Source organism: Meriones unguiculatus, chromosome 9 (genome assembly GCF_030254825.1).
Source record: "Meriones unguiculatus strain TT.TT164.6M chromosome 9, Bangor_MerUng_6.1, whole genome shotgun sequence".
NCBI classification, from domain to species: domain Eukaryota; kingdom Metazoa; phylum Chordata; class Mammalia; order Rodentia; family Muridae; genus Meriones; species Meriones unguiculatus.
This window is the reverse complement of record NC_083357.1, coordinates 48904512-48927668: the sequence shown is the minus strand read 5'-3', so window position 1 is coordinate 48927668 and position 23157 is coordinate 48904512. Positions and strand designations below refer to the sequence as shown.

Below are 23157 nucleotides of genomic sequence, written 5' to 3'. Positions count from 1 at the left end.
GTTTCCCATCCGACCCCGCCGCGCCTCCGGCGGGCCGGGTTCCAGGTGGACCGGACGGCCTCGGGGGCTGCGGCGGTCTCCGTCCCGGGGCGGCGCTCCCGCCCCCTCCGGCCGGCCGCGCTCCGTGGTGGTCCGCCCGGAGGAGCCTCGCGCTCCGCCCGCCCGGCCTGCGGCGGCGCGGCCCGGCCGTCGCGGCGGGCGCTAGGACCGGGCGGCGCGGGGCGGCCGCCGCGCTCCCTTAAACCCGGCCGAGCCGCCGCCTGCGCCACTCTGCGCGCCGGCGGGGGCTGCGCAGGAGGAGCGCTCGGCGGCCCCGGCGCGGCCCGCGCGGCGACACCTGTTCGCGGCAGCCCGCCGCCCCGGCCCGGGCGCGCTCCCCGCCGGCCTGCGCGGCCCGGCCCGCGACTTCCCTCCTCCTGCGGCCCGCGCGCCCTCCTTTCCCATGTCCTCGGAGGAGGGGCTGCGAGGGTAGCCGCCGCCGCCGCCGCCGACGTGAGCGTTTTTTTTTTTTTTTTTTTTTCCCGCCGCCCCCCTCCCCCTTGACGGATTTCATGCTGAGGTCTGCAGAGTCGGTTGGAGAGTAAAAACAGCGCATGCCTTTCTGGAGTCGGGATCCGTACATCCTGACGTAGCCCGAGCATCTTAAAAAAAAATCCCGGGTGATAGCGCCCCGAAGCACTTTCCGCGGCTATGGTGGTCCGGGCCTCGGGGCGGCTGGGGAGGCTGGGCGCATCGCCCCCCGCCTGCGGCCGGCTGCGATGAGGAGCTCGCCGCCCGCCGCCCGCCGAGAGCCGCGGCTCCCTCCGCCGCGATGCCCAGCCGCGCCGCGCCGCGCCAGCCTGTGAGTACCGAGAGCGGGCTGCTCGGGCTGCCGGCGCTGTGACCTTGAGCGCGTGCCAGGGAAGCGGCGGATTACTTTTATTTGTGCATCGGATGGATTGACGAGAAGAAGCCTCCTGCCCTCTCTCCCTGCAGCCGCGGCCGGGAGCGGAGTTGGGAACACCTCGCCCGCCCGGCGTCCTCCCGGTCGGAACCATCATTATTGTTTATTCTTGCGCCTCAGAGCCCGAGTCCTCCGATGGCTCCCCTAGGTGAAGTTGGGAGCTATTTCGGTGTGCAGGACGCGGCGCCGTTCGGGAACGTGCCCGTGCTGCCGGTGGACAGCCCGGTGTTGCTAAGTGACCACCTGGGTCAGTCTGAAGCAGGGGGGCTGCCCCGGGGACCCGCCGTCACGGACTTGGATCACTTAAAGGGGATTCTCAGGCGGAGGCAGCTGTACTGCAGGACTGGATTTCACTTAGAAATCTTCCCCAACGGTACTATCCAGGGAACCAGGAAAGACCACAGCCGATTCGGTAGGTATGCCTTTAACCCCTCCGTGCCCGCGCCGGGACACGCTCAGAGGGCTGACCGCCGGGAAGCAGGCGGGATGCTGGGGGGAATATATTCTCATGCCTCCCCCCCCCCCCCATCCCCCGAGTGTCTTGCCAGCCCAGGGAGGGAAAAAGCCTCCGGAATTGCAGATCTGCGGCTGGCACTGGTGCAAGTCTACACTGGAAGGAAGGCCTCTCTCTCTCTCTCTCTCTCTCTCTCTCTCTCTCTCTCTCTCTCTCGGGGTGGGGGGTGAGTTATGACTATAATCCAAATCCGAAGTTTTTTCTTTTTCTCAGATAGCGAAAAGATCAGGTTTAAGAAGTTTCTTTTTAATGGGCCTATTTCCAGGAGTTTAAAGCTTTAAGCACTAAGAACTTTAAGATGCACTCAGTTTCCTGTCGGTAGCCGGTACCTTGCTCAGACTGAGTTTTCTTCCTTTCCCCTTTTCCTCCTGTACGTACTCGGCCTGGACTGTAAATTAAGCTGCTTGTTTATTCCCGGTGCCGGTGGAAAGCTCTGCAGGCGAGGGTTTGCGGGTGGTTCTGGGGGGAGCAGTGAAGCCCTGTTTTAGACCCGAAGCATCTAGGGCAGAAGCTCCAGGGGAGAAGGGGCTGGGAAGGGTCTGCAGCCCCCCAGGGGTGCGGGACCGTCCACCCATCGACTCTCGACCTCTGCTTTCAAATTTCCACAGCCTCGTGTGGGCTTCCCGGTGGTTCTCTGCTGTGCGTGTTTGCGTGCGCTTGCAAAAGCTGCAGGCTGGTTTTAAAGGGCATTGCGAAGATTTCCCGTTCCGAGCAGGGTACCTGTGACTCAGCAGGGAGGGCTGCGGGCTCAGGTGGGGACTCTGCCCACTTCCATGCTGCACACACGTGCCTGGCGGGGCACCTTCAGCGGTGCGGTGCTAAGTCAGCGGGTACGGAGCCGCCTGGGCTTGGGGAGGGCACGGGGTGTGGAATCGAGGTTTTCCCCTTACTTAAAAAAAAAAAAAAAATAAATAAATAAAAAAAATCGCCAGTTGGGGCGACCAGGCCGTTGGAAGGAGTTAACTCCTGAGTGAACCCACCTGACAACACTTAGACCAGGTCGTAAAACCGAGTCCCGTGGTGATTTTTCTTCCTCGTGCTTTCATGCCAGATGTGGGACGCAGCCTAAGCTACACGCTTAGCTCCGAGCACCGCCGTCGCCCGGAGGTGAGAAAGGTCCAGGCCTGGGTGGGGAGAGCGCGGACCTCCAGGCACCAGGGTTCCCCCTGGGCTCACCCCCGAGGCTCCAAACGGAACCCAGTCTATTTCCCAACCGGACGTGAGTGTCCCCTGCCGCCCGAGAGCAGAGGGGGCCGCTCGCGGCTGCCGCGAGTCCCCCGAGACCCACCATCCTCCCCACCCACGAGCAAAGGTCGCGCGGCGGAGGGGTGGGTGGGGGCGGGGGCGACTAAACTTTACTGGAGTTCCCGTGCAGCTGGAGTGTTGGCCACCTTTCGGGGTGCTGCGAGCCGGGCTCTCGGAGCGGGACGAGGCGCGGGAGGCGGGTGGCGGCGGGGACGGGGTGAGCCGCCTGCGGGCGGCCGCCAGGTGCCCGGGGCCGCGGGAGCCCGGTCCTCCCGCGCTCGGGGCCGGCAGGTGCGGGCTCAGCCCGGCCCCGCGGCGCTCTCCTCCGCGCGGTCCTAAGAGCGCTCGGGTTCCAACTCCCTCTCCACCGAGCTCCAGCGCGCCCCTCCGTGCAGCGAGGACCGCTGCGGTCCAGGGACTGGAGGGCTGGGGCCGACGCCCTTCTGGCCGCGTGGAGGGCGCCCGGCTTTTGCTCTCCGCCCGCGTCCAGTCCCTTTGCCCTCTCTTTGTGTTGTGATTGCGGGTCTGGCGGCGCTGACAGCCGCCGCCCGAGGAGGCGCGGCGGCGGCGGCGGTGTGCGGTGTGGGAACCACGGGAGGCACGCACCGCAGCCGGAGACTTGGTGGCGGGGACCGAGGACGGACTGGAGGTCGGAACTGAGCTTCGCGGTCCCGCGCAGGGTCCCTCCCCCCTGTTTTCTGAAGCGCGCAGCGGGGTTCGGGGGAGTCGTAGGGCTCCGCTGGGTTCGGGAGGTGGGTCGGGGGTCCCCGGCCCGGCGAGGCCACATCCGCAGGGGAAGGGGTGGGGGTGGGGGTGACAAAGGGCCGCGCGGGCGGCGGCGGGGGGTGGCATGCTATTGTTAACCGCTAGCCCTGGGAAGGGATCCGAGCTCCTCTCGCTGTGGCCTTGGCCGGCCGCTCCCGGGGCGCACGGCTGCAGCGGCGCTGCGGCCGGCCAAGGCCACCTTCATTGTGTGAATTTCCCGGCCCCAACCCCGGGCGCCCCACAACTGGGCCCAGGACACCGGATAGCCCCTACAGCCGGGCCCCTCCACGCACCTCCCCGCCACGGCTTTCTTTCTTTCTTTTTCAAAAAATGCAGTCACCTTTAAGATAGGACGTTTGCCACGCGCACTTGAGACATCAGATTATTGGGATGTCTGTGCTGGGATGCAGGGCGGGGAGCGCGCGTTCAGGGGTTGGCGGACCAGGATTGCAGGTACCGCCGCAGAATCCGGACTATCAAACAAAAAGCCCCATCTCCTCACCCGCCTCGATCCTAGAGGTTGGAGAAGGTGTAGCCAAGGAAGTGACATCTCTACTCTGTGGTTCCGCACAGTGTGTGTGCGTGTCTGTGTGAGTGTGTGTCTGTGTGCGTGTGAGGGGGTGTCGGTAGGAGGGAAGCGGAAGCCCCGGCCCATGCCGGGGACCCCGGGTGCAAGTACAGCAGGTCGGCCGGGTGTCTGCCGCGGGGGGAAGGGCGCGCCTGGCTCTCGGCAGTGCCACTCACCCTGGTTTGGTTGGAGCTGAGTGGGCGGTTGTGCGCAGTGGGGGTGGGGAAGGAGGGTTATTTAAGTCTTTCATCCGGCTGCAGTGAGAAGCGGGCCCCCGGGGTGACAGCAGTGGCGCGGTCTCCCGCTGCTGCTGCTGCTGCTGCTGCGGCAGGTCCCAATATTAGCAACCTCTGCGGCGCAGTGCGTGCGCCGGGAGCCTCCGCGCCCTGCCTCCCGGCCCCGCCCGCAGGGCGTCGCGGCGGCGCTAGGACCCCGCGGCGCGGGCCGGGCGGGGCGGAGGGGCTGCGGGGCGCACCTGGCGTCCGGCCTCCGCGGCTCACCTTCCCGCCCCTCCCCGCACCCCAGGCCCCCGCGCCGCCTCGGCCCTCCCGGGGGACTTCGCCTGCTCCCCGCGTGGCAGAGTAGCTGTAGTGGGGTGGGTTTACACCTCGATTAAAATAGAAGGTGCGTTTTCTACCTGAAAAGGAATGGCGGAAGGAGCCGTGCAGGGCAGCTGCTTTCTGCCGCCCCCAGCCGGGGCAGGTGACGGCAGCCGCGGGCCAGCGCGGCGGGGCAGGGGACGAGGGGGTGGGGGCTCCCAGCTCTGCAGAGGCTGCAGCCCGGCCCGGGAGTTGAAGGTGGGACCTTAAGGAGTCCTTTGTTTTTCCTTGGGGTGACGGGAGGTGGGAGGAGGGTGCTGGGGGTCGCGTCTCTGAGTGCTGGGCTGGGAAGCTAGTGATTTTCACTTGGAAGGGCTTTCCGGTCTTGCTAAGCTGTTAAGACAATGGGCAAAAATTAAGTAGGCAGTGCAGAGTAAGGAAAAAGTGAAGCTGGAGCAGGCCCACCTCCTGGCGTGGGGTGGTGACTCAAGAGGTCCGAACCCTTGATGGACAGGCACCCCTGCTGGCGAGCCACTGGAGGGCAGGACCTGCCCCGTTAAAGGAGTCCGTGTCAGGTGGTACTGGGTGGGGGAAAGATAATGGTGTGATTAAAGAGAAGACAACGAAGTTAAAAGCTTTTTTTTTTTTTTTTTCCCCAGAAAAAAAATAATTGAGTTTTTTGCGCCTTGGCTTTTCAGTACTGTACAGGGGAAAGGCTTCCTAAGTAAGAGCTACCTTCAGGCTTGCTGCAGAAAACTTGATCCCCGTTTTGTGAAAGCTGGGGCAGGGATCTGTGAGGAGCCTCTGGAGCACAGGTCGCCCTGGGCATGCTCAGGAAGCTGCAGAAGACGAGGGGCTTAGCCGCTCACTCCACCCACTTTCCAGACTGGGCTGAGGAGCGCGGGCTGGCCCTCAACTGCTGATCCACCTGCCCACACCTCCCAAGTGCTGGAGTCACAGTCCTGCACCACCAAGTCCAGTTTGACCTCTCGCTTTTGATAGCCTCATGCCACGTTTCTCTGTAAAATCTGGACCATTTCTTATCCGTTTTTCCTCCCATTTTCTTTTGTTCCCACTTCCTCCTCAGTCTCCTCTTCCTCCTCCGCCTTTTTTTTCAACATAGTCAGCAAGGTCACTATGATGCCCAGGCTGGCCTGGACATCGTGGCCTCAAGAAAGCCTTCTGGAGTAGCTGGAACCGTTGGCTACCCCACTGTGCTGTCTTTGAGAATTGCATATATTCCCCTAACTTCATAGCTGCTGCCTCCACCTCCTCTTTCTCCTTCTGAGCCCAGCTAGTCTAGCCCACATATGCACAGCATGGCCAACCTATCTGTAGCCACACCCTCAAAGGAAACTGGAAGCTGTCAGCTGCCAGAAGCTCATCTGGATAGAGGTGGGAGTTCACGTGCCTTTCCCCCATCCGTGCTGGAACGTTGCCTGGCTTGACCCTGTGCAAGCCTTGCTCAGGTAACCACAGTTGTTATGAGTTCATGAGCGTACCAGCCATGCCATGTCCAGAAGGGTGCATTTCACAACACTCTCTCCTGTCTTTTGGTTTTTATATTCTTTCTACCCTCTCTTCCCGAGTGCTCTTTGAGCCTTGGAGAGGGTGGTGGTGATATAAATGTCCCATTTAGGGCTGAGTACTCACAGTCACTTATCCTAAGCAACTTAACAAATTAGGAGTCTCTGCATTCACAGCTTCCCTTTGCAGAAAGAAGCTTTGGTTAGAAACCAGACGAGAGGAACATAGATCTTTTGAGTATAAACATGAATATTTAAAAGGCAACCTGACAACACGATTGTTTAGCAAAATCACAACAACAGATTCTACCCTAGGGCCTGTGAGATTGCCAGTCACAGGCTTCTGACTCGGTTTACAGTACCAGGTATAAATTCTTTCCTATGGCTCATGTTTCAACGCTAAGCAGAGAGCCATTGGTTACCCCTGTAACAGCTATGCCACTACTGCGCCAGCGGGCACATCTTACCTGGCAGGTCTGTATTGTGGCATGCAGGGTAATATTCATATTTGGTCTCCAGTGGTCTGCATAACACTTTTATCACTGTGAAAACTAGCCGGCAGAGTGGACGTTTCCTGGTTAGTTTGAGGTTGAGTTCTCCGTGTCCTGCAGCCAGATTGTCTGACAGTTATCATTTTGTTATGATGGTCAACGAAGTTGAACGATACTGGCTTCCTATGTTTTTTGCTGTTTGATCTAAAGAGGGCACAGGTGAGGGTGCAATAGAACTGTCAACTGCCCCATTTCCAATGGCTGGCTTTAGAGGTGAGGCACAGCATAAGTGGACTCTAGGAAGGTGGACTAACTTGGGGTTAGTGCCACTATTGGACAGAACTAGACACTCCAATCACTAGTAGTCAGTGAGGCTGGGAAGAGGGAGACATAACCTGGGACTCTTCCAGAAGAGGAATGTGAGCAATGATCTTTGGCTTCATCAGCTCCCACGAGGCCCTGAGTGGGTCCTCAGAGAAATGGGTGTCTGTGGTGGAAGTACTCTCTTCCAAATATCACCGGTCTGCTTGCAACCCTGTCACCACTCCCCACTGTGGCCTTTCTGAGCCAGTGTCGTCTAGGTTGTGTGTGCTAGGAGAGACAGATCAGACTGCTGGCTTTAGGTCAATCCATTATCCTCCCTTTCCCCTTGCCTTCTTTTTCTCTCTTTTTCCTTCCCTTGATCTTGAACAGTCTCCTTTTGGGTTGTCACTGATCTGGTATTGTCCATGTTGGTTTCTCGGCTCTGCACAGGTAGACAGATTGGTATAAGGAGTGCTCTGTCCTCAAGGAAGACAGCTGGAGGCTTTTGCTTGGTACCAGCTGGGGACCTGGCTGATTTGGCAGAGGCCATAGAGCTCACTGTGGATGAGGCGGTACCGGCACCAAGAATGATAAAGATTCCTGTCTGGATGGGGTAGGCTCTTGCTGCTGTGTTGCCAGGTCTCCCTGACCTTTCCACACTGGCGTTTTCTGGGTGTGGGAGAAGAACATTTGGATGTTCTGCTTGCCCTTGGGTCATGAGAGTGACCTCATAAAAATCAGGACTTTTTTTTTTTTTTTTTTTTTTTGAGGTCTGTACTCTAAAGGAGGTTCAGGAATATGGTTCAGGATGATGGTTTGGAGTGATGAAATATTTCTACTTGGGGTCCTACTGCTTATTGGAAGAGCTCCTCAGACTCACTTCAGATATTTTTTCATGATCCTCTTCTGACTTGCTTTCTGTAACTGAACAAACTACTGGTCTTTGGATACACCTGTTTTCTACACATCTGCCTCTGCTGTGTGAGCCACAGTGTTACCACAGTTTTCTGTTTGTTTGTTCTTCCTGTTACAGTAGCCCCTTCGCCCTGTTAGTAACTTTTTTACTGTGTCTGAAGATGTTAGATGGAATAGTCTAGAAATAATTCAAAAGCTTTAAACACTCTTAGTTACACTATTTGATACTGGTTCTATTTTATTATTAGTTGTTATTAACCCCTGAGGGGGCTAATTTGTAAATGAAATTTTGTCATGAGTATAGATGTACAGGATAAAGTGGGGTTTGGGGTGCCGCGGCTGCAGGCATGCAAGGAATGTGTCTATAGATAAGGAAAGACTACCACCGAGCAGGAGGCAGGGCCTACACTATATATTTCTCTCATATTTTATGTTTAATAAGTGGTACAGTGCTTGGTTAGTGTAGTCCCCAATAATAGTTCATTGGCTGAAAAAGTGAATTATATGCACTTTAGCTGTTTTATTAATAAACAGAAAAACAAGATCAAGAACTAATACTTTCATTCCTATCTTATGTAACAATAGCCACAGAAGTTAAGTGTATGAAAGTGGCAAGAAATTACAGATAAAAAAAAAAACCCAAAATGTTAGAGCTGTGCAGTGCACATGATGTTCAAGAAAACAGGCCTTACAGTCTGATGGACGTGGACGATTGACATTTTAGTCCCCCGCTTGTAGATTTCAGTGCCTAGGATCGACTGGAGAGAGACGGCCTCTCACACTTAAGCATCCTGGCTGTCACTGGATCCTTATTGCAGTCATCACTGCTATTCCTGCTCTTCTTCAGAGCAGCCAGTCGGGTCCTTTTGTGTAATCATTCTCTCCGTTGGATCTGGGAGAGCTGTTGGTGGGTTATTAGTTCTCAGCACTGCCTCATGTGTGGAAGAAACAGATCAGGTGGCCTCTCAGAGGGCACCAATGGCTTTTAGGTTTATGGTTAACCCTTTCCTCATTGGCCTGGTAAATTAAACTGCACAGACCTCAGAGTGGGTGAAATGTTTCCTCTGTTTCATTTTACAGTGAAAATAGACACGAAGTAAGTCCTTATGCTAATTTCATGATCTATATGACCTTCCTTAGGGTGTACTTTTTTGATAACAAGAAGTGAGTCTTGTATAAGCATCCCCTAATAAAGATAAATTGTTCTAATTTTGATTATTTTGAGTTAGAAGGGTTAGAAATGTTATCATAAAATAAAATTACTGCATCAAAAAGGAAGTACAACTCCTGTGCAGCGAATCTTGAGGAGATATTGCCTCTTTAATCTTTTCATTTGCTCTGTGAAGGAGAAGGCTAGTCACACACTGGCTTGTGTGGATGGACCATGAAAATTATGGGCTAGTAGCTGAGATGTAATTTTGCTCTTTTATCACTCACAATCTCATATTCTATTAGAATAAGTTTCTGCATGTGAGCAGATGTTTTGTAAGCATAACATGAGGATCTTTGTAACATTTTGTGGGTCTACAGGAATGAGTGATACTGTGTATACAAGAATGAGTTATCACTTTGCAACTGGGTTTCCTTCTGACTTAATCCTTTACTTTATTAGATTTATGGAGTCAGAGTCTTCATTTGATGGCAGTCCAGTCTAGTCTGTGAGAATTGGAAAATTAATTGTTTAAAAATCCATCTAAGTGCTTTTTCATTAGTCACAGGAGACTGACTTTAGCACACATATAATATATATATGTGTATATATATATATATATATATATATATATATATAAAACTTATACTGTTACCATAAGCTTCCCCCCCTTCTTTTATACTCTTAGATGTAAGTACACATTCTCAATAATTGAATAATTTCAAAATAAGAGCTCATTATTTGGTATGCACTGATACAAGATCTACACAAAGTGTAGTACTTTAATTTGTAACCGAAGTGGGCGCATGGCCAAGCACAGAGATCATTAGCAGCATCTGTGTTTCCTGCGGAATGATCATCTTAAAGCAACAGTAGACTCAGGGAGATTGAAGCTGCTGTTGTGTGGTCATAAAATTCTGGATTGATGCCCAGCTTAGGTGTTGTTATTTTTAGTGAGGTAAGCAAGGTGAAAGAAGGAAGTGAAAGAGATCATTATATTGATTTGCTTTGGGGATAGAGTATTCCAAGTTATTTTAATAGGGAACATCTTTCTTTCTATCTTTCTCTCTCTCTCTTTCTCTTTTTCTGAGCCAGCATTTCCCCCTTAATATTAAGCTATTTTAATTGTAACTATATCGTTGAGGTTTAGACAAGAACAGAAAAAGAATCAGTACTCTGTTTAAGCAGAGATATTTGAGGTGTGTGTTTGGTACTTTAGGTTTTCAAATAGCGTTCAATAAGGGTATAGAATTGAGAGCTAGATAATTCTCTGCATAAGTTGGCGAAGGCTTTGATTAGCACCTCACACTATTATTTTTAGACACATAAGATTATTCTCTGAATAGAATTTAAAAAATTGTTTGTGCATATGTACATGTACATGTTTATATTCACATCCTCGCACATATACAACACACACATTGTATGTGTGATATTTCTCCCAGTCCCAGAGGACAGTAAGTAAAGACTCAAGATACCCGCATATAATTACCTAACTTCACATGTATAAAATGGAAATATGTCATTTTCCCCTTCAAGTATAGTCTTAGCTCATTAGAATGGTACATTAGTTTTATCAGACTTTTCATTTAGAATGTCTATCTAGGTAGGAATTCTGTTTTTTATACTGTGTTAGTTATCATGTAAGTCATGTCCACTATGGTAATTTAGTGTGTGACTGTGATAAGGTAGAATTTAGTTGGAACATCAGGTGTTGTAGGAAGCTGGGCTCAGCTTCCTCTCTGATCCCCTGGGAATGCTGTGGCTCTGGGGATGTGATCTGGGCTCTAACTCTCCTCTGTCTGCTGTTTATCTCACAGGCATCCTGGAATTTATCAGTATAGCAGTGGGCCTGGTCAGCATCCGTGGCGTGGACAGTGGACTCTACCTCGGCATGAATGAGAAGGGGGAGCTGTATGGATCAGTAAGTAACAGCAGACGCTTGGTTTATTCCCACGGCCCACCTTTGATTTGAGCTCCATTATTGCGGGGTTGAATAAGAATTAGAAGAGAAACTGAGTCTGGAAGGCGAATGGGCATTTTTTTTTCTGAAGCATGCTGTTTCATTATAATTCCATATCTTCATCAGACCAAATTTGCCAAGACAATGCTTTATTTACATGCCAACCCCCCTTCATTATCAAGTAAATAAAAATTCACAAGTGTGAAAAGTCCGTCTTGTATTGAATGGGAGTTATTTTTGAAATGAATTGAAATGATCCCCAGGCTTTGCCAAGCATTGTAATTAGCACTAGAAATAGGCCATGCAGTGAGAGTCTAAACCCTTTCTCTGAACAACACAAGCTATTCACTTTGCAGGAGAGATGAAGGTGGAGATTATTGTCAGTCACACAGTGAATGAAGACCCAGCAGCGCTGGGGTTATTTGCAAGCATTATGACTTTCTTTTTCCTTAGTCTCACTCTCCCTCCTTACTAGTGTGGAAGGTCCTTATGGTGATGGAGTATTTGTTGTAACCTGTCAGGGGTTGGGAGCTCTGCCTGGCCCTGGGGTGTAGTTGTGAAGGACACCAGAACCCTGGCTCTGCTCTGCAGGAAGGGTTTGGTTTTGTCCCCTTGTGTCTCTCCAGTTCTCCTAGACTGGGAGCACAGCCTGGTGCGTGGAACTCAGTGGGGGTTTAGTACTTATGCTACACATTTGAATACGGCGAGCGGCTTATCAGTTACCATGTAGAACTAAGAGAGTTCGACAGGAGAGCTTTGAGCAAAGTAACTTTAAGGTTTTCATTGTCAGTACCCATGGTCAGGTGGATAATCCAAGTTACTTGAACTATAGAAATGTGGGTTAGTGCTTACAAAGGGTTGAAATTTAGAGGAAGCTCAGACCGGGAAACATTCTGAATTCCTGTTTCTAGATACTTTTTTTCATTATCCATATCCTACTTCTGCTTTTAGATTTTTTTAAAAAACTTTTAAAAAATATAAATGTTTTGTCTGCATATGTATATACACCACGTGCATGCAGTGACGTCAGAGGTCAGAGGATGGTTGTGAACCTCCTTGTGGGTGCTGAAAACAGGGCAAGCAAGTGCCCTTCCCTGCCGAGCCAGCTCTCTAGTCCCACATCCTGCTTTAAAAGTATGCATACACACACCTAGTGCAAAGTTTTACCCCCAAATTATAAATGACAAAATTATATCCTGTGTAATTTGAATATATTGCACATTTGAAAGGTTTTAAAATTAATTTTTTTGGTGTCTAAAAGAATGTTTCATTATTATGTTTTTATACATGTGTTAAACTTTGCTTATATTTTCCCTTTATTGCCCTTCCTTGTTTTTCCTCTTCCTTTCTTTCCTCTCCTAGTTCTCCTGTTTCATGTCACATATATACATGTGTATAATAAATACTGTTAAATCTACATTCTGTATGTAAGAGAAAGCATTGTTTTGCATTACCTCCTTTCTAGCTTCATGACATATCACTCACATATGAGAGAAGTGTGATCTTTATCTACGTTTGGCTTATTTAGTTTAACATGATTTTTAGGCCCATCTATTTTCTTAGAAACAATAAAATCAATTCTTCTTTACAGCTATTGAGACTCCACTGGGAATGTGTGCCACATTGTCTTTGTCCATGCATGTGTTGATGAAGCTGGTTCCATATCGTGGCTGCTGATAACACACACTATTTTTAATGTTATAGGATGTGACTTTTCTACTTTGGAATAATTTTCTACTATAGGTTAATTGTTTTAGATATGTGAATACTTTTTAAAAGTGCTTCCTGAGAAAGAGGAGAAATCATTTAAAAGTGTTTGTTAGGACTCAGCATGTCCTCACCCCCTGAGGCAGGCAAGGCCGGGAAAGTGATCCAAAAGCAGGCCATAGAGTTCATGTTAGAAATAGGGCCCCCTCCACTAGCCAGGTAACCCACAAGTGTCTTGATGTGCTGGGGAGGGTTGATATGGGGGGGGCTCCCCTTTTCTAGGGTGAAAGGGAGAAGGGAAGGGGGAAGGAGAAGGAGGGGAAATGGAGAACTGGGAGGAGAGGAGAGAGGGGGCACCCTTGGGATGTAAAGTAAATAGATTGAAATAAAACAATTGAAAAAAATGTTTGTTAGGGTATAGAATTTAATTTAGCTTTTGGAATCCAGGTGTTGGCCTATGTAAAATTATGAATTTTCTAAATGAATTTGCTGGTACTTTTAAGTGCAAGGATAAATACATAAGGTGTAGATATAAAAAGTATTAAAATAAAAATTTATATAAAGATGTTCCCTATTTGATATGCTCTTAATCTTTTCCATTTTTGACATGTAAGTGGATTTAATTAAGTCAGTCCCAGTTCAATACAATACAATGCATTTTTTTAAAATATAGAACAGAAATTCTGTCCTTAAGTGGGTTGAAGGCACTATAGGTTTAATTATTTCTTTATTGTTATTTATTTATTTGGAGACAGGGTCTCATTCTGTAGCCCAGGATTGCCTTGAATTCATGACAGTCCTTCTGCAATCTCTCCTCGGCGCTGAGATTATATCATGAATTACAGCACCTGGCAGGGACTGTGTTCTCCCAGTGCTCCCCAACTCTCTGAGTACAAATTCCTACCTAAAACAGTGTTTCTCCCCAGTGAGTGTTCATCTCAAGATGTGAATTTTAAATTACTTTGGGTTATATAGAGAATACAGTTCGCATATACTGTAACATAAATATACATCAAAATGGCAGAATGTAGTGATTGAGTTAACTCATCCCTGGGCTGCACCGTTTGCTCCTTGCTCCAAGGATTGCCTTGCATGCCCCCTGGCATGTTCCCCCCAGCGGACTAGCCTGTCAGGCGCAGTGGCTGGCGTGAGTCGCACTTTGAGGAGGTTTACTGGCTGACTCCATGTTCAGCAGTTTGCTGGGTTTTGCACCGGCTTGAGCTCTTCTCCCATCTGGATGCTTTCAGTGGCTTCTGGAGCTGCCCTCCCCATCTGGTGGTTGTCCCCTCGCCTGCACGCGCCCCAGTGCTGGCACAGTGCCTGGAACAGGGTGGAAAGTAGACTGAAGCCTGATCCTAAAAATGCCGGGACAACCCCTGCCTCCTCCAGGGCTTTCTGAGCACAGACGGTGTGCAGTTAGAAGCAGATTTGTTGGATGTGGTCGCCCATGTCTATAATTCCAGGACTCAGAAGTGTGAGGCAGGAGGATTGCTGAAAGTTGGAGGCCAGCCTGGGCTACATGGACAGGTTGTGTCTCTTGAGTTGTGAACTCTCAGCTGTTCCTGCCAGAATCTTTTGGTCCACCATCATGGATTCTAACCCTCTGGAGCTGTAAGCCTGATTAAACAGGCTTCTTTTTTTAACGTGTTTTTAAAACACGTTCTTTTATTAAAAATAAATACCCAAAACATAAAACCCCCAAACCAAACCAAACCCCAAGCTCTAGCTGGGTGTGATGGCACAGGCCTTTAATCGCAGCACTCAGCTGTGAGTTTGAGGCTGCCTGTCTACAGTTCTAGGTTAGCCATGGCTACACAGTGAGGCCCTGTCTCAGAAAACGATGACAAGATCCCCAACCAGAATCTAAACAAACAAAATAACAGACTTCTACCGACCTTCCCCGCAGCCACAGTCAGCTGACAGTCCCAGTTATGAATTCCAGTGAGGCAGAGCAAGGGACTCACAGTGTCTGTCTTCAGGTCAGGTGTCTTCAGGGGATCCCTCTTAGGACCGAGCGCTATCAGAGACACACTTGTATGTTGTAATCTCTGTGTGGAAACGTGTTTTCAGAGGTGCCCCTGCCCCAGCACCTCTCAGCATCAACCCAACTCCACAGTCATGTCAGAATTACTTTCCACACCCAGATTATTCCACTGAGCTCTCTCCAGCACCTGTCTGGAAGCACTCTTGGCCCTTGTCTGTGTAGCATCCAGCCCTTCTCACCACGTGCTTTGCCTGGGGTCTGTGCTTCTGGTGTCATTTTTTGCATCAGTTTCCGCATGGCATTTGAATCTATTCACTGTTCCCCAAATGAGTCAGGACTGACTTGTGCATAGGGGCAAGTTAAAGGCTCTCGGGGATGCCTTTCTCTTCTCTCCTTGGGAAAATAGCCCTCTTTACTTAAGGTCCAATGGAAAATTACTTTTCTGCAGAGCCTTCCTCACAGCCCCAGCTGTGGTTCTGCTTATTCTAGTTAGCTTGTCTTGTTTTCCTGGGAGCCTCTTATTATTATTATTTTTAGTAATTTAATCACCACACAGGCAAGAGTACAATTTGTAGGGATAGTCCAGTGTATTTCCCGTAGTAGATCCAAAGGGCCTGGCCACTCCACATTTTACTTCCTAATGTTACCTATTGCATATCAGTGGCCCTTGCAGTGGGAGGTGCTAAAGGCTTAGCATGAAATGATTAGCGTGGTGCTTGATTTCTCTCTACAAGATGGGCAGGGACAGACCTCGATGTATCTCCGCCTGGATGGTCAGAGAGTACTCAGGATTCCCTTCCCCTCCTTCCCGTGCCTAATTGGACTGTGTGTGTGCTGTCCCTGTTGTGTATAGCCCAAAGGGGATACTGCTGTGGCTGGAGCAGAGATAGCAGCAGAGGCATGGCCAGGCTCCCATTCTGCCTCTGCTCCTGGGCATGTACCTGTTTGCCTCTTTTCTAATTGAAGAATATGAGCTTGGCTGAGGTTTGAACTCTAGAATCCTGGCGTTCTCGGTCTTGTCTTTGATGCTCTCCCTCCCCCTCCCCCCCTCAGTGTTTGTGTATCAAGATCTTTTCTCCTCCACTGGGCAGAGCTGGGAGGAAAGCTCCCTGGGTAGCTGGGTTTTCCCTGTGCTCTGACCTCTTAAGGGAGATTTGGGTGCTTTCATGGTTTCCATCAGGTTTTGTGGTTATTCTGACCCCTGCAGCTGTGGGAATGAGGAGTGACCAAAATAGCTTATTTAGAGTGCCGTGAGAGCAAAGGAAGGGACGAAAAGAAACAGGTGATGATGTCACTAAACATCCTTCCCTGTGTGATATGACACACAGCTCAGCATGCTGAAATGAAGATTTGGTAGAAAAGCTTTGAAAAGACTATGCGAGTGTCATCATGAAAGAAGGCAAACAGGTTTGGGGAAACGGGAGTCACTTTTTAAGCAAACTCCTGTGACATGTAGTGATATACTTTCGTATTTGGGGGTTAATTGCTCTCTCCCCCTCCTCAGTTTTGAATTTACCCTAGGGCCAGATTAAAGGAGACAGAAGCAATGGGAAAATAGAAAGGATGCTATTATGATAATGTAGAAACCTGAAAAACTGCATTGTTAATGAGTCACAATTTAATTAAAAGAATTTAAATACTTCTCACTGTGGTTTGAGTATTTATGTGTGTCCTTTTCATTGATGTCTTTCATAGACATTCATAGCCACTCAGTTTCTGGCCCCTGATAAAGCGCACAGCCATGGAAGGGCTCTCAGAATCAGGCAGGAGAAACACCTTTGTAAATAGTTTGATGCAGTGTGAGATTTGCTGTAACTGAAGAATGCTCAGATGTCTCGGAGCCACAGAGGTGGGTTTAAAGAACCACTTGGGAAATGTGTATTGTAGCATAAAGTGGATTTTGAGGGATGGCTAGGAGGCTCAACAAAGAGGGGAAAGACAGGTTAGGACATAGAACACTTGAGCTACATAAAGATTAGAAAATCCTGTCTGGTTGAGAGAACACTAGATTACATGCATGTGCTTGCATGTGCCTCATATGACTGGACAACTAGGAGTGTTAGTTTGCATTTGTCACTTTTGTTCATCTTGAAGAGACTAGAGCTACAGCTCAGATAGTTATTGTTAGGGGCTTAATCTAAATTATCTAATAACTGCTAAGGTGCGCTAAAACACCAAGAATAACTGACTACAGCAACCTTCTATTTAAAAAGAATGCTGTGGAAAAAAGTGAGTCTGCTTTGAGAAGCCTAGAGGCATCTGATCCTCTCATTTAGAAAAGGGTAGCAGCCACTAAAATACTGATGTAGGGACCTGGGATGTGGGGAGTACAGCTGGAGCCAGGGACAGCACCAGGCCGAGGAGGGCTGGTGTTTCTGCTTTATATCTGGCCTCACATTTCACTCTTATTGGCCTTTTACTAGATGAAGATTTTGAGGCCAGAGTAGAGTCTCTCTCTATAAGCATTCCGCTCCCCAGAGGCTCAGCCATACACAGTGTGTGCAGTTGGCATGTGGTGAATGTTCACTGACCCAGTTTCTCAGCCTGCTCCAGCCTTGTACACAGAGCCCAGTATGCTGTAGCGTCAGGCGGTCATGGTGCTACGTGCTGTGTGGCTGTGCAGGTAGAATGTCCAGGTTTTCCACGGCAGCTATCTCTGTCAAGTGCCAAATGAAAACAAGACACTCTCCCCAGAATTTGCAGGTGCACTGAGGACACAGGCCGAGCTCTTGCAGCTCAGGCCAGCACCTTGGGGCATCCTGACACAGGCTTGTTCAGACAGGGGTTAGCTAGTGTCTCTGGTTGTATTTCTAGGGATACAGTTGGACCCTGGTTTCTTTGAATCTCCACAATCTGTAACCAGGGTACAATGGGTTTCAATTGTAGTTCCAATGAACATAATTTTTTTTTTTCATTGAATTGTTGATCCTGAATGGAGACATACTGGCCAGATAATTTCTTGCATGATGTTTCTATGTTGTAGGGCCAGTGTAGGGAACCCTGCAGTCACATCTGTCCCAGAACTGAAGAATAATAGATCAATCTTTTTAAAAAGGAACAACAACAAACCACACAGCACTGTGAAGCACATTGTTACATGTCAGGGATTCATTTCCAGGACACCCACAGATAGTGGTATCTGTAGATGCTGAAGTTTGCTTGTATAAAGTAACAGAACGCCTGCATTGAACTTGTACACATGCTGTTACGGACTTCCAGTAACAGCTTACTGTACAGTGTACACAAGCACAATGGTCCATAGTATCTAATGCAGCACAAATTTCTACCGGAATAATTTTCGTGTTTTGTTTAGTGAACAATGGCAACTAAAATCCCAGGTATCTTTATGTCAGAGTAGACCTGCAGGATAATAGAATGCAAACTGGTGTGGTTGGTTTAATTATAAATGGCGTCACTTCAGTCATAGTCTCACTGTGATATGAGTCCTTGTCAGCCCTGGTTCAGCCTTACTTCTGGTCAGCTGTGCTGCTCTTTCATGGTTCTGAAGATGGGAGATCCTCCGTTCCTATTTGAATTATTTTGAGACCCAGTGATGTTTTCTTGGGTTCACTTGTTGGACGTCTACCGTGCTGGACCAACCAGGTCCTTTTCTTTCCCTGTTTGTCCTGACATGGGAAGCAGCACCACTTAGCACTGAAAGTTGTTTTAGGCTCAAATACAGTTCTCCATCCCTTTCCAGGGGCATCAGTTATAGGACCCTCCTTGGATAACAGAACCCTTGGATTTTCAGGTCCTTTATATAAAAGGACATAGTATTTGCACAGGAACTACATACATCACAATTTTAAGCCATCTCTAGATGACTTGTGATAAATACTACACTGTGAATAATATGGAAATAGTTGTACTATTGTTGTTAAAAATGTCTGGATGTGGCTAGTACACAGAGCTTTCTCCCTGCATGTTTTTGTTCTGTGATTGCGTATACGCGCAGATGCGGGATGCACAGGCGTGGAGGGAGGACTGTCTGTGTTCGTGGATGGCTGTGAAGTTAGCACAGGGGTCCTGAGTAGTCACTACTTTTCCTTCCTCTACTTTCCCCTGAAATGACAGGGGAATGGTCCTCCTAGAGCTTGTCTCTTGAGGTCTTTCCCTGCCCGCGTGGCTGCAGATACAAGAGGCTGGCCAGAGGAAAGGTCAGGACGTGTTAGCCATGCCCTCTATCCTGACACTTGCTTGACTTGGGGCAGCAGGGCACCCATGTGTGTTCATGGAACAGTACAGCTTAGCAAATGGCAAGGTATCGCTGGAGCTACAGATTCACTTTTCTGGTGGTTTGCCCCAAATTCCTGTGATGGGAGATGTTCATACATGTTCCATTCAGAATCTCGAAAGAATGCAGCTCCCAGGAAGGAAATGAAGAGGTTTGCTCGTTGAATGGTCAGCAAGTATCAGGTGTGCTCTGGGAATGGGTGGCTTTTAGCCAATGGCTTGATAAAGCATTATCTTACAGCCCATAAGCGTGTGGTCACTTCTCAAAAGATTTAGTAATAATTCTAGCTGATCAAGGGCATTGCTTTGGAAGATCATCTTAGTTCATAGTGCTCTTATTTCAGAGACAAGGAGTAAGGTTTTAATGGATTGCTGATTTAAGATCACACAAGATAGCAAGTGACAGATGGGGCAAATCAGGAAATCTCACTTCACACATGGACATGTTAAGAGTGACCATCCATAGGGGTGTAGTCTAATTGGTACAAGAGCTGCTAGATGAACACAACTTCCAGCACCCCAAAATGGGTTGTACCGCCTGTAATCCCAGTACTTAGAAGCAGGCTAACCAGAGTTACATGTTGGCTTGGGCTCAGTGAGACCCTGTCTCAAAAATATGACCATTTGTTTTTGTGAATGAATAGTATTTTATCCAGAGTTAGCCACATGGGAGAGAAACAGTTCCGTGTTCTACCACAGATGGGATTCTGAAGGGATGTTTTTCCAGCACCTAGTTCTTATTTCATGAAATTTATGTTTGTTTTGTGACCAGACTTCTGGCCTTTAGGTACTGAGAAATTTTCTTTTGATCTTGAAGTTTTGGCATTTAGTTTTGGTCAGGGTGACGTTATTGAGCAGGGCAGGGCAGCAAGTTTGACTGAGGGACACTTAGGACATGCCAGGCTGCTGCTGAGTTGGTGCACCTGACCTGGAGGGTTCTCATGTGTTGTGAAAGGTTTCAGTTTGTTTGTTTTATCCCTGTTTGTGGTGCTGGGGGCTGAGTGAGGCTTCACCCACCCATGTTAGGCGAGTGCTCTGTCACCAAGCCACACCCCAGCTGGGGACAAATTTAATCATAAGCTGCTTCTGAAAGGTTGGAGGGCAGTGGCCCTAGTTCTAGGGAACAGGCTAAGGAATGGCGGCTTTTCTCCAGGCTTGGAGCCTTCCAGGGGCTCGTGCTCTTCCATCCTGACCTGACACTACCTGTTCGGTATTGATCCCATCCTCAAAGTTCCTCTGCTCCATGTCCTGTCAGAGGCTAGCAGAGGGAGGCTTGAGGGAGTGGTTTTGGGACACGTGATAAAGCTGACCCTGCCTAAGTGGAAGAACTGGGAAGTCAGTTGCTCAGTTACTTTAGTGTCCCAAGTGACGGATGATATTTAAAACAATGTCTTATATGTAGTTGATACCCAATTAAATATTAGGTGAGTGTATTTCCAGTGGGGCTTCAAATCTCTTTCCTTTTTTCTTTCTGTTTATAGCAGTTTTATTTATAATTTTCCATACTTGGAAGCAACTAAGATGTACTTCAGTGGATAAATGTATAAGTAAGCTTTGGTATAGCCTAAGAATGCTCTGGTACAGCTTTATAATGCAATATTACTCAGCAGTAAAAACAGATGAAAAGCTATGAAAAGAAATTCAGGAAACTTAGACATGTATTACTGAACATTTCCCCCTGTTTCCTGTCCCTTCCCTTTGCCTACCTTCCTGTACACCCCTCCTCTCCTCCTGGTGTTTAGTTTCTAAGTAGCTGTTTGGAACTAAAAGAGTTGACAGAGTGGTTTGGGGTTCCTGACTATTTGTCTGCAAGAGTTCTTTATGAATAGAAAGTGTTAGGGAACTTTATATTGATTGCATTTGTAAGTGATTTTTGAAAGGACGCATTTGGTGATAACCCCTAGGACTTCAGTGTGAACTGATTTTTGAGCAGTTCCTGTATACATTTGAAACACACAGTGGGTCTACATGCTGGCTGCTTCATTCCTGTGCTTTACTAGCTAATGTTTGCTTCCCACAGTCCTGAGTCCTGGTGTGTGCAGGAAAAGCCCAGTTAGTGTGTGAATTGGGGTGTGCAACTAGATGACGCCAGGACAGGGACAGAAGAAACACAGGCCCGTGGCCTTCATATTCTTCTGCCAGACTCTCCTTCTGCAACCTTCCACATCCCTTGTCGTCCTATCTCCCACCCCACTCTCCTAAACCCTGCCGCTCCTCTTCATCCCTTCTCTGCACTTGGCTTTGTCAGACCCAAACTACCCTTCAGCTGGAGCCTGTTTCTTCCATTGCTCTTGGAGCATAGAGTGTCCCTTGTAGTTTTTGATGCAGTGGGAGAGTGTGGAGCCAAATCAGGCTTAGTCTGTTACTCGTTTGCGCCCCCCAGTCAATACTCATTTTCTACTGCATTTTTAGTCCATACTTTCCATTCCTTCACATGCTCGCTCACTCGCTCACTCGCTCACTCGCTCACTCGCTCACTCGCTCACTCGCTCACTCACTCGCTCACACATATGCTCTCTCTTCCACTCACCACTTCCTTTTGCTCACACACATTCATCTGCAAAGCTTGGCTACACATGTTTGGATACACTTTCTCACACTCCTGGCTTTCTTTCAAAACCCAGTAAACATTATTGATCGCCCATCGCTGCGGATATATGCTGGCTACCTCAGAGGAACTTACGTAACTGCTAAATTTTGCATACAACCCTCAAATGTACATTTATCTCACATTCACACTTGTTTGTAGACATGTACAGAGAAGAAGGAAAAGCAGAGGGTTTCTTCCACAGTCATTCCCAGCTCAGGTCAAAGGTCAAGCCCTGCCCTCTTGTCTTGGGGCTCTCCCTAGGGCAGTTGTTTAGTGTTGTGCATTTTTTATTCTGTGCCTTTTGTTGATGATTTTGCATCATAAACTGTCTTTCAGCAAGTGCTGAAGGGCTGCCTAGTCCTAATGAAAGCCCTGAAGGGTGTGTGAGCAAGCTTGATTTTAGAAAGTCTTCCTTGAGGCTTGATTTGGTGATATTGCTGTGGGTCAGATGGTCATGAATCTGCAATGTATGTAAAGTCAGTGCCTTTAAACAGAAGCAGGCATAGGGTGTATTGATAGGTTAACAAAAATGCTGTGGCTGGAAGCTCATGGGAACCTCGCCCTGTGGTTTTCCCGGGAGCATTGGTTCAGCGTTCCGGGAGGCCCTGCAGACGTTAACTCCTGTGAATAATGAGCACTGGCTGGGTGTACCAGTGTGTGGCCATGTTTGCATTTTGTCCTATGGGTGACAGGAAGAACCTAAGGCTTTGCGTAGCAATCGGACAAGTGAACCAAGAGTTGCATGGCAGGAGATGGCTCAGTGGTCAAGGTGCTTGCTGCTACAGCTTGCGGTCTGAATTTGATCCCTGGAGCCCACATGGTAGGAGAGAACTGATTCCCACAAGTTGTCCTGTGACCCCACGTCCATGCTGTGGTGTACATGGGCCTCTCAGGCCCCAGCTCACAAAACAACCAAACAAGACTACCATAAAAACAAAAAGAATTAGGATTCCGTATAATAAATGTCCTAATACAATTAGATGTAAGAACTCTTGAGGTTTTGCAGGAGGAAGCTTAGCCGGAGGAGAGGATGTGGCAGAGGAGAGGGAGAGAAACAGGCAGCGCAGTTCCCAGCTGAGGCCGAGGGACTTGGCTGTCTTGCTTGGAAACAGTGGCTGCTAGCTGTGCCCTGATCCATCTCCTCTCTGCTTATCTCAGCTGGTGCCGGAGGCCTCTGAGTTGACATTTGGAGGGTCCTCCCCTGTCAGCATCAGAGCTGCTGGAAGGATGCTGCCTCTGTGTGATCCTGTGGCCCATCTGAGGAGATGCCTTCGGGCCTCACAAAAAGCTAGCTCCACTAGAGCCGAGCGCAAGCAGCTGCCCTGGGGTGGCCTCTCAGGAGCTGGGCCACATGTCCCTGCTGTGCCTCCGTGAGGAACCACCTTGAAGCTGTGAGGAAACATCATTTGTCAGCCTGTTGGCCTGGTGTGCCTTAGAGGCACTGTGATAAGCAGCTGAGAAAAAAAGCCTGCCTTGTTGACTCACGCACTGCAGAGGCCTTCCCTAGGGTTATAACGTTATGGCATTCAGCAGGAGGATGGCCACACTCAGAGCTCTCATCCTTTTTACTTTCTGTAAATGTTTAAAATCCAGGTGATTTCCTCTTAATAGGTTTTCTAAAAATTATTCGTTGACACACCCATTGAGGTTTGTGTCTCTTTTTTAAGGAAGTGATGAAAACTCAATGTAGTAACCAAAGAACTGAGTGGCCAAGGTCTTTC

General features: G+C 48.9%; 1 protein-coding gene across 1 annotated transcript in view; it reads left to right on the top strand.

Annotated features, from left to right (window-relative positions):
* Positions 1–558: 558 nt before the first annotated feature.
* Fgf9 (fibroblast growth factor 9) overlaps positions 559–23157 on the top strand; it is a 38790-nt gene continuing 16191 nt past the window's right edge. Inside the window, exons 1-2 of the mRNA XM_021639056.2 lie at positions 559–1355; positions 10780–10883. Of these exons, the coding sequence (XP_021494731.1) occupies positions 1079–1355; positions 10780–10883 (381 nt within the window). The 5' untranslated portion in view covers positions 559–1078. The remainder of the gene's footprint in view (positions 1356–10779; positions 10884–23157) is intronic.